Source organism: Esox lucius, chromosome 20 (genome assembly GCF_011004845.1).
Source record: "Esox lucius isolate fEsoLuc1 chromosome 20, fEsoLuc1.pri, whole genome shotgun sequence".
Taxonomy (NCBI): domain Eukaryota; kingdom Metazoa; phylum Chordata; class Actinopteri; order Esociformes; family Esocidae; genus Esox; species Esox lucius.
Window position 1 is genome coordinate 37010989 of NC_047588.1, and position 16064 is coordinate 37027052.

General features: G+C 47.3%; 1 protein-coding gene across 3 annotated transcripts; it reads left to right on the top strand.

The window, feature by feature from the left end:
- The first annotated feature begins 599 nt into the window (after positions 1-599).
- LOC105018746 (NGFI-A-binding protein 1) lies at positions 600-15654 on the top strand. Of its 3 annotated transcripts, none has more exons than XM_029115944.2 (8): positions 600-845; positions 5996-6834; positions 7124-7257; positions 7965-8010; positions 10749-10868; positions 11624-11807; positions 13520-13684; positions 13835-15654. In XM_029115944.2, the coding sequence occupies exons 1-8, from the start codon at positions 821-823 to the stop codon at positions 13921-13923; spliced, it is 1602 nt and encodes a 533-aa protein (XP_028971777.1). In that variant the 5' UTR covers positions 600-820; the 3' UTR covers positions 13924-15654. The 3 variants fall into 3 exon arrangements, with proteins under 3 accessions (XP_028971777.1, XP_028971778.1, XP_034145007.1); XM_029115945.2 differs by lacking the exon at positions 600-845 and adding an exon at positions 882-1005; XM_034289116.1 differs by lacking the exon at positions 600-845 and adding an exon at positions 2262-2471.
- Positions 15655-16064: the final 410 nt, after the last annotated feature.

Consider the following 16064-nt stretch of genomic DNA (forward strand, 5'->3'; position numbering starts at 1 on the left):
CTCTGTCATCCTCTTTCCGTCATCCTCTCTGTCATCCTCCAGCCAGCATCCTTTATCCATCATCTTCTCCATCATCCTCTCTCCATCATTTCTCTCGCCGTCATCCCATCGCCGTCATCCCCTCTCCTTCCATTGCTCTCAGGTCTTTAGGTAAAGAGCTTTCTCTGGACACTGTTTAAGAATGTCTGAGAGTTAGTTTTAAGAGGTTCCCTGTAGTATTCAGCGTATTGGTGACACTGTTGCCTGCTGAATAAGTACAGAAGTTGTTTTCTGAACTTTGTTGTTGTTTTCCTGTCTTTAGTGTTCTATTACTGTGGTACAGAGAAATAGGGACATGCAGGCAATGGCATACACCATCGTCCCAATTCGGTGCCTATCTGAGGGACAATGCTAACTGGCATTTGGGTGTATGCCTATTTTTAGTTTGCTACAATTTACTCTATATATATATATTTTTTTAAATCAACTGAAGCCTACGTGGACGCGCCCTCCCTCCCTCCCCGTCCCCTCCCTCCCTCCCCCCGTCCCCTCCCCGCTGGCCGCGGTCGCTGCCTGGTGTGATATGATGCTTGGTATTCCATGCAGCAGCCTCCCACGCCCCGCCGCCACCCACGCCGAGATCTGCGTCACGCAGCCGCGTGGGAGTGAGAGCAATGTAGCAAGAGAGGAGCAACCCAACTCGAGCAGTAGGGGAGAAGGGGGAAACCAATAGTTAGCAGGTCTTATATTCTAAACCTCTATTAGAAACGGGCCAATTCATTATTTGATTTCTCGCCGTTAGACAATTGAAGAGCAACAACGGAACTAGTCTAGAGGTTGGATGAGCGGCGCGAAGAGTTCTGCAGGTAGGCTATAGTGCGCTCGCGGTGCTTGTTTTCTTTCCCTTTCTAGTAGGACGCAAACTTAAGATGCGTCCGTAAAGACAACTCTTGCTAGATTAGGCTTTTAAAGTCTAAGTAATTGTGAGCACAAGAAACGGCATTACGGGTATCACAAAGAAGGCAGGTACGGGTTAGACTGTTTCTTGATAGCCTAACATTGATGAATGTTTCTGGTGTTGAAGAGTGCACATCCTACCACACGCCGCGTTCTAAATTCAGACGTGTTGTATGACTTTTGTATGCGGAGAGTGAGTCGTGCAGTACTGTGTGTTTTGGGCTAAACTGACAGTAAAAGCGGGATGGGGAATTAACTATCCGAGTGGGAGACGCAAACCCGTTTATTCCCGGGCACAGGACGGACGGGTGGGCGTCTATCGGCAGCTGTGTAAAGAAAGCTTGCTCTGCTTGTTTCCTTGTTTTCCTTCCTAGTTTCAGCCTACCGTTCCCACAATGACTTGGAAAAACTCTTTTTCTTTTCGTTGTGGATTTTAAGCATATTTCAGATTGTATAGCCTTATGTTACTAGGAAGCTATTATAGTGATTCAATTGTTTTTTTGCGCACGTTTGTGAACCCAGATACCTCCAGGACGGTCAGCTACAGGGGGAGTGCAATAGTATACCTCCCCTGTGCCGTAAAGCTCCTCTTGGCAGGTAATTTAACCTCACCTGGGCCTCAGCTAGGACGGACACATCGTGGTCCTTTTTGTATTGCTGTAGCGTTTAGGAATGACATTCTGGAAACAAATTACTTTATTTCTTGAAGTGAAGTAACTTGTGGGCATACATTCATTAATCTTCTCATGGTTGTCACATTTCTTAAGATGTTAAGAATGATGATGGAGATTTTATGTCTCCAGTAGTGGAAGTAACCCCAATGATATGTACACCAGTTGATCAATATAATCTTTAAATGAAATGTGTACTAAATGGGTGTGCTTAGCTAATAATTGTCTTTCATGTAGACTACTCCCCCAACAACTGTTTACCCCTGGTGATAATTTTCAAGGTCCTTTTGTTTGTGATCTGTGACTTTCAAGGCTGTGACACCAATGACATAAAGCTGAGGGCGGTACAATAAATAGTATTTTAATAGCTTTCTTTGTAGTTGTTCAAATATGTCTATACAGTAGACATTTAAAGTAGTATATCCTAGTGTCACCTCAACCTTAAATACATCACTTGTCACAAGTCAGTGTTACAGAAGATTCTTGCTGTTTGTCAGCCTGATCTAGTTTGACAGAAATCCACGCTTTAATTGAGGTTATAAGTAATTAACATTTGGTTTTAATTTATCGGTTTAATGAAACATAACATGCTGTCCACAGCAGTCTACATTGAAGCCTTGACTGTGACTGGCTGGCCTTCATGGTGCTGATCCATATTGGTCTAGCATCACCTGGGCTGTGGGGTGGCATTGTCAGCAGGAATGTTTTTGACTCCTTGTGCTCTAGTGACTCCCTCAGATGGGTCAGGCGTCTGCAGGGCTCACTGGCGGACCTCACGTGACCTGGTGTGACTGTGTGGGCAGGACCCTAGAAGGAAGGCAGTGATTTTTAAAACTCCACCTGGGAGTTGCTGCGATGAGAGAGGTTTGTGGATGAAATTGGATTTCGAAAAAATGGAAAGTGGAGGAAAAGCAAAGTAAAATCTATTGTTCAATGTTTTGCCCTTTTTAATACTTCTTAGCGTGGATGTTCTGAGTCCGTGTCACTGTTCAAGTCACATCAGGAGGCCATTCTTTTAGATGTGTGATGAAACCAATGTGTAGATGTTTCAGTGTTATTCCCCTTTTTTTGTGCGATTGTCTCATTCTAGCGAGAAAAGGAAAGTACAGGCCTCTTCACTCATTTCATGGCAAGTTTACGGTAATAACCCCCCAACACATAGAAATAATATACCGTACATCTGCTTGGTGAGCCTGCTTTGCAGTTTTGAGAAGGTTCTGGTAATATATCAAATATTTGAGGCTTTATGATGGCCTAGTGGTTATAGGGCGCCTGACTAGTCATATGAAAGGTCATATGTTGTCCTGTCTCAGAGCAAGACAGTTAATGCTAATTGCTCCTTCCCCTCCTGTAACCTTTCCCCCAGGGAATGAATAAGAACCGGTTCCTAATCACTTTTGCCAGGTTAAATAACAGGAAGAAAGACTGCATGGTCACACCCGGTGCTGCATGCTTGCTGACAGGTATGATACCCCTAGAAGCAGATTAGTTGGTTTAAGCCTGATACATCTGAGGATTGTCAATGAGTCTTCAAGGTGGAACGCGTGAACGTTCTGGAGTGGTTTGACGAGTGACCTGTGAGCGGGCTGTGAGCTATCTCGTTTCTCGCTCTTCACTGGTTGGAAACCTCTAGGCTAGAACCAAGGTATAAATGCTTCATAACTGGATTTCATGACACCCAAAACGAGCATGGCTCCAGCTTTCTCGAAAAAGCACTGTCTTTGTCATCCGTCTCCATAACTGGCCACACTAGTGCGCCTCAAGTCATTAGAACAGAAAGGACGTGGCGTATGTCCTTTTGGAGCACTTTTTTTAATCTGATGCTAAGCAGTGGCTGTAGGTTCCTGGTATTACCCCGCGTTTGGTGAGAGCCTGCAGGTTGATGGCTACCCACAGTGGCCAATTCAGTTTCTCTGCATCTGTGCCCAAGTGTCGGCTGTGCACCAAAGCGGCCACACACACAGCCACTCACACCCATGCGTACAGCCACAGTGTTTGATATGAAACTGTGAATTCTGCATTACTGTACACTGGGTTAACAGTGTGTCAGCATGACACAGCTTGTATGTTAACTGTTGATTCCACTCCTCTTTGAGAACGCCGTGGCGCACCCCTCTCTCCTGGCGTTGATACATTGACCCCCTTCCTCTCGATTAGATGATACAGCGTAGACAGATACCATAAGAATGTCAGAGGTGTTAGTATGTGCTGTGGCTCTCTTCTAGAGCTACAGCACTGGATGCTCGAAGGGATTTAGCAAAGGACAAACTGCTGCTCGCCTATGAACCCGAGAGTAAATGTGATTCAGTCGAGTTAGTTTCACATCATGATCCGTGGTTATTCCAACACACACCGGCAACAAAACAGACCGAAACAGAGACAAGCTTTGATTCTGTTATCTCTGTGGCATGGACACATCAGCAGTTACTGCATACAATGAGAGTCAAGTGCAATCTTTTTACTGTTGATATCACTCCTTGAGTTCATTGCAAAGCCAGAATTTGAAACCTTGAAAATCGTGATTCGTCCAAACAATCGGTGACTTAAGATCCAAACACCAGAATGAATGGCACTCATATCCTACGCATCCCATTCTGTCCTCGCAGATTCTCTTGGTTTACACGTATAATCTTTCCACGAGAGATTAGCTTTTAAGGAAAAACAGAAAGAAATTGCTGTCGTTGGAAAAAGCCACAACATCTTTCTTTTGTCTCCATAGTAGGTTTTTGTGCTGTTCTTACAAGGCCCTGTACAGACAGAGAGAGAGAGATACAGATACAGATGACCATCTCAATAAGAGATGCCCCAACATGGAGAGGTGAAGGACCGCATTCGTGTGCAGAGTGTCCCTCTACAGAGATTCTCTATGTCCATAACTCTGTTGGAGGGATGTTACACAAGACACGTCATCATTTGGGGTTTAGTTGATAGTGGTCCAATATTTCTATTGACAGTTCAATGGGTTTGAGATCTGGTGACTGTCTTCATCAATGAAGCTTCAACCAAATGTGACTGAACAATCACCCACATTTAGAAAATAATGAATAAAATTTTAATTCAGACCCCAAGTGTTCCCTGCAGTTTGGGTTTGTACCTGTATTTGGAGTAGTGAGTGACAGGGAGAGAAATGACATTTGGAGAAGCGTATTTGCTCTAGGCTCCTCAACCTACCTAGTTTTGAGATATTTTTAGTGAGAGGGAAGAGACACAGTTTCGGGGTAGTACACCGTACAGTGGATGAGTTGAAAAAAGACTTGCTACTTTAACTAGCTATTGTATGTCTGGCAAACAGAGGTACAGCTGGTTCAACGGACAGCTGGTTTGAACTCCACATTGGGATAGGTAGAAATGTGTCCTAGCACGTGTGTGTGCACGTGCCCATGTGTGTGTGTGTGTGTGTGTGTGTGTGTGTGTGTGTGTGCGCATGCGCATCAGGGCCCAGCCCACGCATGTGCACAGACATATAAGCGGGGAGGGTCAGATCTAAATTGGTCACTGTGGTCGCCTCCACCCTGCTCCGAACCCCCCCCCCCCTGCTCCGATACCCCCCCCACACCCTGCTCCGAACCCCCCCCCCCCCGCTCCGATACCCCCCCCACACCCTGCTCCGAACCCCCCCCCCACCCCACCCTGCTCCGAACCACCCCCCCCCCCCACCCCACCCTGCTCCGACCCCCCCCCCCCCACCCTGCTCCGAACCCCCCCCACCCCACCCTGCTCCGATCCCCCCACTCACACTGCTCCATTTCACCCCCACCTCCTTCTCAGTAGGTCTTCTGGGCAGCTACAATCTGTACCAGAGAGTGGGGGAAGAATGCACACAGACACACACATACACACGCGCACATACACACACACACATATATACACACATAGTGATGATGAATGATAGAGGGAAAGAGAGAGAGGGAAAGAGAAAGACCACCTACGCTTATTGCAGAGGTGGCGTCTGGTATGTAACTCTCCCTTCTCTCCAGGAGAGTGGCAGACAGAAAGGCAGACAGGCAGGCAGGCAGACAGGCTCTATTTTAGCCGTGCCTAGATCAGCCCCTCTGAATGACTGCACCTGCACCAGAGCCTCACAGCCTTTATGACCTGGTGGACCAATCAGATAGGCAGTAAAATTAGTTTTAAAACATGGTTGTGAGTCCGAATTTTTTTACTGCTCCGGAACTCCCTGTCTGGACTATTCTTCGTTTTTGTGGTGGTTGAGAATGATTACAAACAAAAAAGGCACGTTGTCTTTCGCCACTCTGCCTGGTTGTAGTGTCTCCGGGTAAACCACAGGTTGCACAGAATGTCTACCGACAGCCCGTTTACACCATGTCGCGCCAAATAATGTTTGCCACAGCAGAGGTTGAAAGTATGTAACCGTGTGCTCCTCCCAGGCATGGCGGTGGCGTTGCCCAAGACCCTCGGGGAGCTGCAGCTCTACCGGATCCTCCAGAGGGCCAATCTGCTGTCGTACTACGAGGCCTTCATCCAGCAGGGCGGCGACGACGTGCAGCAGCTGTGCGAGGCCGCCGAGGAGGAGTTCCTGGAGATCATGGCCCTAGTGGGCATGGCCAGCAAGCCGCTCCACGTCAGGAGGCTCCAGAAGGCCCTGCGGGACTGGGTCACCAACCCTGCCCTGTTCCACCAGCCGCTGGCCTCACTTCCCGTCTGCAGCATCCCCATCTACAAGCTGGAGGCTAACGGTAATGCTAATGCCAGCATCAAAGTGCCCAAGCTTCTGGCGGCGGCGTGCGCGGGGGACTCCCGGAGGGACGAAGCGTCCGGGTCGGGGGCGGGGTGCGAGGGGGGTGGGGGTTCGGCCTCGGGTTCCCCGCTGCAGAGTGGCAGTGAGCCCCGCTTTTGGACCACCTTGTCCTCGCACAGCGCGGGAGGGGGGCCGGAGAGTGAACGGAGTCTGTCTCCCGCCGAGACCACCCTGGGCACGGGCTCTCCCTCACCCTCGTCGCCCCGCGGCGAGGAGGTGTTAGACGCCGCGGCACTGAAATCCGTGGCGGAGTGCGTGGACCGACTGGCCCAGGGGCTGCCCCGGAGCGACCCGGCCGACGTCAAGGAGGGTCTGAGGGGCAACAAGAAGCTGGCCAAGATGATCTGCCACATTCTGGACATGGACGAGGAAGACCCGCGGAGGGCAGAGGAGATACGCAAGTACAGCGCCATCTACGGACGCTTCGACTCCAAGAGGAAGGACGGCAAGCACCTCACTTTGCACGAGGTAGAGCGCGGTTGTGTGGGTGTGTCTGTCTGCCTGTGTGGGTGGGTGGGTGTGTCTGCATGTGTGGGTGGGTGTGTCTGTCTGCATGTGAGGGTGGGTGGGTGGGTGTGTCTGTCTGTGTGTGTGGGTGTGTCTGTCTGTGTGTGTGTGTGTGTCTGTCTGTCTGTGAGGGTGGGTGGGTGTGTCTGTCTGTGAGGGATTATAACAGTTTATTTCCACCACCTCTACACCCCCTATACACATCTCTTCCACCTCCTCTCCACCACCTGTCCTCCTCCTTTCTGTAAAGTTGACAGTGAACGAGGCAGCAGCCCAGCTGTGTATGAAGGAGGTGTCCCTGCTTACCAGAAGAGATGAGCTGTTTGGTCTGGCTAGACAGGTCTCCCGAGAGGTCACCTACAAGTACACCTACAGGACCAGCAAGTGAGAACACACACACACACTTAAAGCATTCCAATTTCATAAGCAATTCAAGCATGAAGAAAGTGAATGGAAATATCCCCATGTGACTGGGTTGAGAAAGCCATCTATTAAGTATGTCCCATTCATTGCCGACTGCCAGATCTCGTGCTCCGTTCTAATGACTGTTACGTAGATGCCTGTTTATTTACATGTTTAGTACGTGTGTTGTTTTGAGGTGGGGATGTGCCTGCCTCGTTGAATCAGACATGCAGGTGCTTCCTGGCTGGTTACCACAAAGATGGAAAATTCCACCCAGCGTTGCGTGTCGTTCTCACTTGTTGTTGTCATGACGTTGCAGGTTGATTCATAAATCTTCTTTTCACCCAACAGACATTGTCCCCACTTCCCACCTTCCTTTGTCTGACTTGCCATAACCTGAATGCTGTGTTTTTTTTGTCCTGGAGGCCAAGCCTAAGAAACAGGCTTGTTTCTGCTGACATCCACTCTGCTGTCTAGTATAATAATAGATAATAAATTGTGTTCCTTAAAAACATAGTTGTTTAAAGGAAAAGCTTAGCTTAGTGTTTTTATACTTACCGTTAGTTTAGAGGAAATAAATCAAAATGTTCTAATGTTCAACTGGAGTTTTCATTTGTCTTTTGGAAGGGTAATGCCCTTTCACATATTTGTCTTTATGATCAACCCCTCGTTTTCTCGCTCCACTGTAGGTCTCGATGCGGTGATGAACCTTCTCCCAAGAGGGTCAAAACAGAGGTGAGCTGACCTGTCACCACACGATCCAGCGAGCACAGAGCCTGATGAATATTTAGTTTGACTTTATACACTGTATGTTAGAGGTCATTTTGATATTCCCAGTTTGCAAAGGCCTTACAAGCTATTAGTTTAGAAAGGTTAAATCCCTCGACACTAATGACTTCCCACAGACAGACAGATCACATGGTTCTGGATGGTTGTGTCCTGTTCTGTTGTTTGCATAGCTGCCTGTCAATTGGCGTGGCTGTGTGGGCGGGGCTCGGGGGGCGTGTCCCTTAACACTACTGGGTTTCATAATGTGGAGAAAAGATCAATGTTCACCGGAATTCAGACTTCCACTGTCACCTCCTCCCTGTTGCCCAACACGGTCACCTCCTCCCTGTTGCCCAACACTGTCACCTCCTCCCTGTTGTCTGGCTCATTCTTAGTGCAGGTGTGGAGGAAAGTTTCCCCTGAAACTCCTCGGGGTGGTTTGGAGTTGTTGAGTAAAGAGTGTCTTTGTGCTGTGTGCTGTGGGAGATTGTTGCAGCTGTCTGTTGGTTTCTATCCAGCGGTACGTTTGATGGAGATCCAAACCTCTGATGTGAGTGATCTTCCCTCACACCACACAGGGTGGGCTGGGGTGGGACCAGCTAGCTAGCAGACCCACTCACCTCATGACCCCCCCGCCCCCCACCCACCCACCGGTCAGTCCTCCTTGGGAGTCGCATCGCAGACCTTACTAGAACACACACATACACATTCAGTTGAGTTTAAAGGAATTAGTGTTTCGCGGCAGATTACTTTGTCATGGAAAATGTATCTTGTAACTAAGGTACAAGATAATGAAGATGGCCGACACTTACGTTTTTCAAAGATTGTCAGTTGGAGACACTTTTATCTTGTCTTGCTACTTTTGTCTTTTAATCACAACCTGGTTGTTTGCGTTTGTCTGGACATGACTGTGTCCCTCTTCAGATTAAGTTTAACATGTTTACCCCAGCAGAAGACCTGAGAAATAACAAGTAGATACCCTGCCAACCCAACTGTCCCCCCCTTGCAGTTTAATTCTCCCACCACACACACACTCAGACACACACTCAGACACACACACACTACCAGTGCCTACCCTCACATTACCAACTAGCCACATGACACCAGAAAAGCCCAAATGAGCTCAGTCACGCCTACCTGTCATCCTGAGGTTCCTATGACATCACTGCGTGGGCTTGCATGGAATCACACCCATGCATCTGGGCAGTCAGGTTGTACACACATACGTGCATACGCCTTATCTGTCTGTCTGTCTGTCTGTCTCTCTGTCTGTCTGTGTTTGTTTGTCTGTCTGTCTGTGTTTGTCTGTCTGTCTCTGTCAATCTGTCTGTCTGTTTGTCTCTCTGTCTCTCTCGCTGATATAATTACACACACACAGACACACACGCACACACAGAATTGTGTAAAGGCAGTGACAGTGATAGACGCTAAGGCGTGGCAGGAGGGTGAGCTCGGATTTGCGTCACTAGCAGACATGCGTTAACCTTCCCCCTACTAAATCTGCTCACGTAATCAAACCAGGCAACCCACTGAGATAAGGGACTGCCCAACAAACCCACACTGGCAACCCACTGTTGCCCAGCTGATTCAGACCTACTTCCAACACCCATGAACAGATGCAAGGGTAGAAACTCTGAAAACAAGTGACAAACATCCCCATGATTTTTTGTAACCAGCTAGAGGGAGGCTTATGTGACATCCTGAGAAGGGTAAAAGGGAGAGTAAAAAGACAATTAATTTGTCTCAGAGAGCTTACTCACTGACTTGACCCATGTCTGTCTCTCTCTCTGTCTCTCTCTCTCTCTCCCTCTCCATACACACTTATACATATACAGTATTTATAAATTAAATATATATTACATTCATGTAAATAAACATCAATCTCAATTCAATGTCAAAGGCTTTATTATCATGAGATGAAAGTGAAAACAAAAACAAAAAACGACTTCTAAGTAAACATTAAACACACAAAGGTTCCAAAAGGATGAAAGCCCTTGAATGGTTGTAATTGTAGCTACAGTGTTGCTGTGTTGCGGTGTTGCTGTATTACGGTGTTGCAGTGTTGCTGTATTACGGTGTTGCTGTATTACGGTGTTGCTGTATTACGGTGTTGCTGTATTTCAGTGTTGCTGTTTTACGGTGTTGCGGTGTTGCAGTGTTGCTGTATTACGGTGTTGCTGTATTACGGTGTTGCTGTATTGCGGTGTTGCGGTATTGCGGTGTTGCTGTATTACGGTGTTGCTGTATTACGGTGTTGCGGTGTTGCAGTGTTGCGGTGTTGCTGTATTACGGTGTTGCGGTGTTGCTGTATTGCGGTGTTGCGGTGTTGCTGTATTGCGGTGTTGCTGTATTGCGGTGTTGCAGTGTTGCGTTGTTGCTGTATTGCGGTGTTGCTGTATTGCGGTGTTGCTGTATTTCAGTGTTGCGGTGTTGCAGTGTTACGGTGTTGCAGTGTTACGGTGTTGCTGTATTACGGTGTTGCTGTATTAAGGTGTTGCGGTGTTGCAGTGATTCAGTGTTGCAGTGTTACGGTGTTGACTGACGGGGAAATAGAGATTAATATTAATGACATGGTTGGTGATCCACTGGTCTCCTTTTCCTCAGGAAAACAGGTCATGCGTCTTGTTTTGAATGCACACTGCTTCATTTCAACGGACTCTTTATCTCTTCTTCCTTCTGTCTCTTTATCTCTGTGTTTGCGTCAGGAGGGCTTCTTCGACCTCCAGGAGGCGCTGCAGGCCATCCACATGAGACAGGAGACCCTGAGGGAACAGCTGGCCACAGCCAAGTCTAAAGGAGAGGAGACCACAGGACGCAGCATTCAGGTGAATACTGCTACTGGCTGGCCAGCTGGTTGACTGACTGAAAGACTGCTGACTGGTTGACTGACTGACCACTGAATGACTACTGACTGACTGAATGACTGCTGACTGATTGAATGACCACTGAATGACCGCTGACTGACTGAATGACCACTGATTTGTTGACTGACTGAATCACTGATCGAATGACCGCTGGCTGGCTGACTGAATGACCGCTGGTTGGCTGGCTGACTGACTGACTGAATGACCGCTGACTGACTGACTGAATGACCACTGACTGAATGACTGCTGACTGATGGGCAGACTGGCTGGTTGACTGAGTGACAAAGGAACTGATTTACAGGCTGGCTTTCTGACTGGCTGGCTGGCTGGAAATGAAGACTCACCACTCCTTGTCATGAGCCCACGCAGTGACAGGTTTATAATGTCGTTTGGATCCACTCAACATCTCAATTGAGGGAGAAACCAAATCTTTAAAGCGTGTCCAGCTTTCCTCTTCATTTGTCGTAACGCCACGACCACGTCATACATTACAAGCGTTGTTATCCTCTGTCAGTCTGGTGAGATATTTACAGATGTTTTAGAGAAGAAAACAACACAGGAAAGTGTAGATGCAGGAAATGAAATTAAGTATCAGTAATGGAACCCAAGCTTCTGTTTTGTGTTGAGTTACGTTTGTTTTCTAACGCGTGTGACAGAAACACTTGATTTGCCTTGTGGGTAATATCTCAAACTCTGCATGTGTGTTCGCTGCGTAGCTTCAGCTGGAGCGTCTGCTGGCCAGGCAGATGGAGATCCTCCACGAGGCCCAGGCCCAGGACAGACTCCAGACCCTGGAGTGGAAGGTCCCTCTGGGGGGCTTCAGTACCAGACACAGCACAGACCCAGAGCAACGGCAGCAAGCCAATGGAGGCTCCGCCGACAACACCGGTCTACAACCAGGTCAGACACCAGTCGACAGGCGTGTTCAGAAAGCCATTTCAGACTGGCTGAACGTAATACAAGTTAAGGTTAGGTTTAGGAAAGAGGGTTGGTTAAGGTTAGGACTGGTTTTCATTAGGTTAAGGGAAGGGCTTGAGAAAGGCATGTTAACACTGACTCATGGTACCACCATGCCACAAAATTTATTTTCTGCTGGTTACATTCACTCAACAGCCAGTTTATTAGGTACACCGCCCTTTAATTATAATGGATGTGTCCTACAGAGAGTCATGTGGCTGTGACTCGCTACGTGAAGCGGGCAGACTGGCTTCAAGGCGTTCAGTTGAAGTTCAAGTTGGTCGAGCCAAAACGAGTGACCTAAGTGACTTTCGAGTGTGGGGTGATCATCGGCGCCAGGCGCCTCGGTTCCAGAACATCAGAAACGCCCTCCTGGGATTTTCACACACTCCTGGGTCTAGGGTTTAATGAGATGACAGGCCTGTTCAAGCCAGTTGGCGGGCCACACACAGGCAAGGAATGCCACGGTACTGCAGCGCTGCGTTGCGGAATGACGTCTTGGAGCTCACAACCACGTCGGGTCCCACTTCTGTTCTGCCAGAAACAGGACTGTGTGTCTCCATGGGTCGTGTACACGCCAACACAGGACGACTGGGGAGCGGGGAAAACACTGCCTAGTCCCCCTTGAGTTCCGCTTCAGTCCCAAGTGCTCAACCCAACAGAGCTTCTTTGGGATGAGATGGAACGGCCCATTCAATACTAGTCGGATCAGGGCCGACGCCCCCCCCCCGGAGTGTTTTTGATGCCTTTGTCGAACCCGTGCCCCTCGAAGGATTCCAGGCTGCGCTGGGGGAGAAGCGGGGTCTTAACGCGGTAATGGATGGGTGTGGACCTAATGATCTGGCCAGTCACTGTAATATGCCTTTCATGTTTGGTTTGGTGCGGTAGACGACACTGCGTCTCTCCTTTCACACCCACAACCTCACGCAGGCAACACAATGGTGTTGTCACCTTCACCTGCTTCCTCTGGCGTCAGATGCGCACACACACACACACACACACACACACACACACACACACACACTCGTACATAAGTGTCTTGTCTGTTTTTGTTTTTTTGTGCTCTGCGTCTGGGTTAATCTAATTGTCTCCGTTAGCAGCGCTGAAAGCAGCGCGGCGTGACTAACACCTTTTCGTCCTCCTTCACAGTACACAGAACGCTCTCTCATTTCGCGGACTCAAAACAGAGCTAATGTGATGTTTCTACTGAAAAGCTGCAAAGCGTAATGTTTTTAATGGTTTTTGGCGAGTGCATTTGAGTGTCAGAGTATCATTGGAAAAGATTAAGTACTTTATTATCCTTCTGTCGGTGGTAGATGTGCTTCTTCCAGGCGGCTCAGTCGTCTATGTCGCTATGTTGCCGCGATGCTGACAGTACCACGAAATCGGTCTCAGCAACCTGTGTGTCAGCGCCGGGTGTGGTGGGATTGTCACACAGGGTTGCCTTACCTCGTTGCACTCTATCGACTCCTAGTGGTGGGTTGAGAGCCTACAAGCTCAGTTGTGCCCGCCGGACGGCGAATAGGCTCACGTCCAAGTGTGTATAGTTTAATCCAGAATCGGGGCGTCACAAGGGGGAGGTCACATGGTGATGGTTGCTCATGTATGCATATACCTGTGTGTCTCTGGCCTAATGTCGATGTTTTCTCTTCCAGGGGAGAGACCACTGAACCTGCGGGTGGCGGGTCTCAGGTCGGATGGAGACACCCCCCTGGGGAAACAGCTAGCCAATGAGCTAAAGAGGCATCACAGCAATGGAGAGGGAAAGACCTCAGCAGCAAGTCACCATAGCAATTTCGAAGGCAAAACTCTGTCCACAGGTCTGTCCCGGACAATCTATATTAAAGTTCAGTGAGCAATTAATCATTTCATAACGAATTGTTGAATTTGCTCTGTCATAGTTCACTCATGCTGAATCATTTGAAAATAATCCTTGTCCTTGGAAATAATTTGTTTTGTCCTCGTTTCAGAAAACGGCAATGGGACTGACGTCTCCCGAGGGGCTCTCAACCTTTCCGACAAGAAGACCATCAAATCAGAGCCCGAAGACTCAAGATAGCACTCCTCCTCCTACTCAGTTCTCCTCCCACCTCCCCTCTCCCTTCTCCCTCTCTCATCAAGTTGTCGTCAGTCTATACTAAAGAAGCACAGCTGAAGTAGAGCCTTAACAACCAATGTTGCCTCAAGAGCAGGGATTTTACTTTTCATTTCTTTTTGCCAAAGCACCCAAAGAGCCTTTATTTCTTTCCTGGTAGGAGCTCGGTTTGATGTGTTTTCACCATGTTGAATCCAGCTCTCTCTCCTCCTCTCTTATTTTTGAAGATCGACGGTGAGGGCTCTGTGGATGTACATAACCCCCACTTGCAAAAGTGTTTGTCGTTGTTGTTATTTAAATATGTGCCGTGTAAAATAAGGAAACCTGTTTTCGGAGAACTTGGACGTCAGGTATGTCCAGGTTGGGAAATTGCGTACCCCAGTCAGATGTTCCTGTTATTATAATGACAGGTTTCCATCAGGTATCTCGAGCGTCTCACAGTATGACCAGCAGCCCCTGGCGGAATTCCTGTTAGAAATGAGTCAACTGGGATTTGGTTCTGAAAAAAACATATTTAACTTGAACTCCGTGGTCCAATTAGATCAAAGCACTAATGTAACAGTTGTATGTAGAGATGTCGTGCGTTGACTCCTCCAAGATTTAAACAATGTAATATAGGCTTTTGACCTTAAGTTGTTGTGTGTTGACTCATCCAAGATTTAAATGATGATAGGCTTTTGATACAGAATACAGTTCAGAGAGAGCCTATCATGTAATCTATATATTGGACAACAAGTCCATTTGTGAAACAGTTTTCCGTGATAATATTTAATGCGTATAAGGCTATAGCCATGAAGAATAAGCACAAATAGTTATCTGGATGACTATGTCATCGAGGGGCCATTGTTTTTTAAATGGAAATTCCACAATTCTAATAATGAAATCGATAAAGGTGTAAATAGTCTGAACCACCAAACTGTAATAACTTCATTTTTTTTCAAAGCAGGGTTTATCAACTTCTGACTTTGAGTAGTACAAAACCGGTTTTGTCAGTAGAGCAATAACGACTAGCTGTTGTTAAGAAACCCAGTGCAATTGTCTAGTTGTCCGTGCTGTGGGGATCTTTGTTCACTGTACAATAGTTCCGTTTCCTGTCCACCAGTGTTAGACGTAGTTTGATTCTAAAATGCCTTGTCGGGATTTTAGAATTTCTATCCGAAATATTTGGAGCATTTTTCGTATTCTCCCGTGATAGACTATAACGTGCTGTAATTGTTTGTTGAGAAACACAGGAGAATCGTGTTACGTGACATGCATCTCTGTGGACCTAGGGGGTCCTCTCTTAAAGTCACTTCAGAGAAGGCGGTTTTAAGCCTGCTTCATTTTATGTCATTTGTCAGGTTTTCCCCATCATTTGCATCTGTTAGTCACCTACCGGTAAAGCTGTCTAATTGTGTTGGTGTTTATAATGATTACCTCTTCTTTCAGCTGATAGATTATGTTCTGCATTCTCATGTAATGATTATAAGGAAAGATCAAAAATCACAAAAATATGAATAAATGATTTCCCACTATCCCATTTTGATCCGGAGAGGCTAGCCAGAGCATTCAGACATGGACACAGTAACTTGGATATGCTTGAGTAGAAAATCATGTGCATTTTTATATTAAAGTAAACTAATCAACATTTGAGGATAAAACATGGATTTTATATAATTCATTGGACACTTTTTTGTATGAAATTCTTCATTTCATTTTACGCCAGTTGGGATTGTTAACCTAATGGACCTCTACACTCACACTTATGAAAATCGCATTGTAAAGGAAATTGAATGTCTATGTACACTCTTAGAAAAAGGGTTTTAAAAGCATTCTTTGGGCAGTGGTATTCAGCTCTTACCCCTACGAGGGCGGGAATCTGCCGGATCCCTGTTCTACCTCATCATTAATGTCACCCACCTGGTGTCCCAGGTCTGAATAAGTCTCGGATTAGGGGGTTGAGATGAAACAATGGAGTGGAACTGGCTTGGAGAGCCGCAGTTGAGTGCCCCTGCCCTGGGAGAAACCTTAATTTCCCGGAGAAAAAACACCATTAGTTCCAAGTACAACACTTAAGGGTTCCATGTAGAATCATCTGTGGAAATGGTTTAATACTGAACCAAATA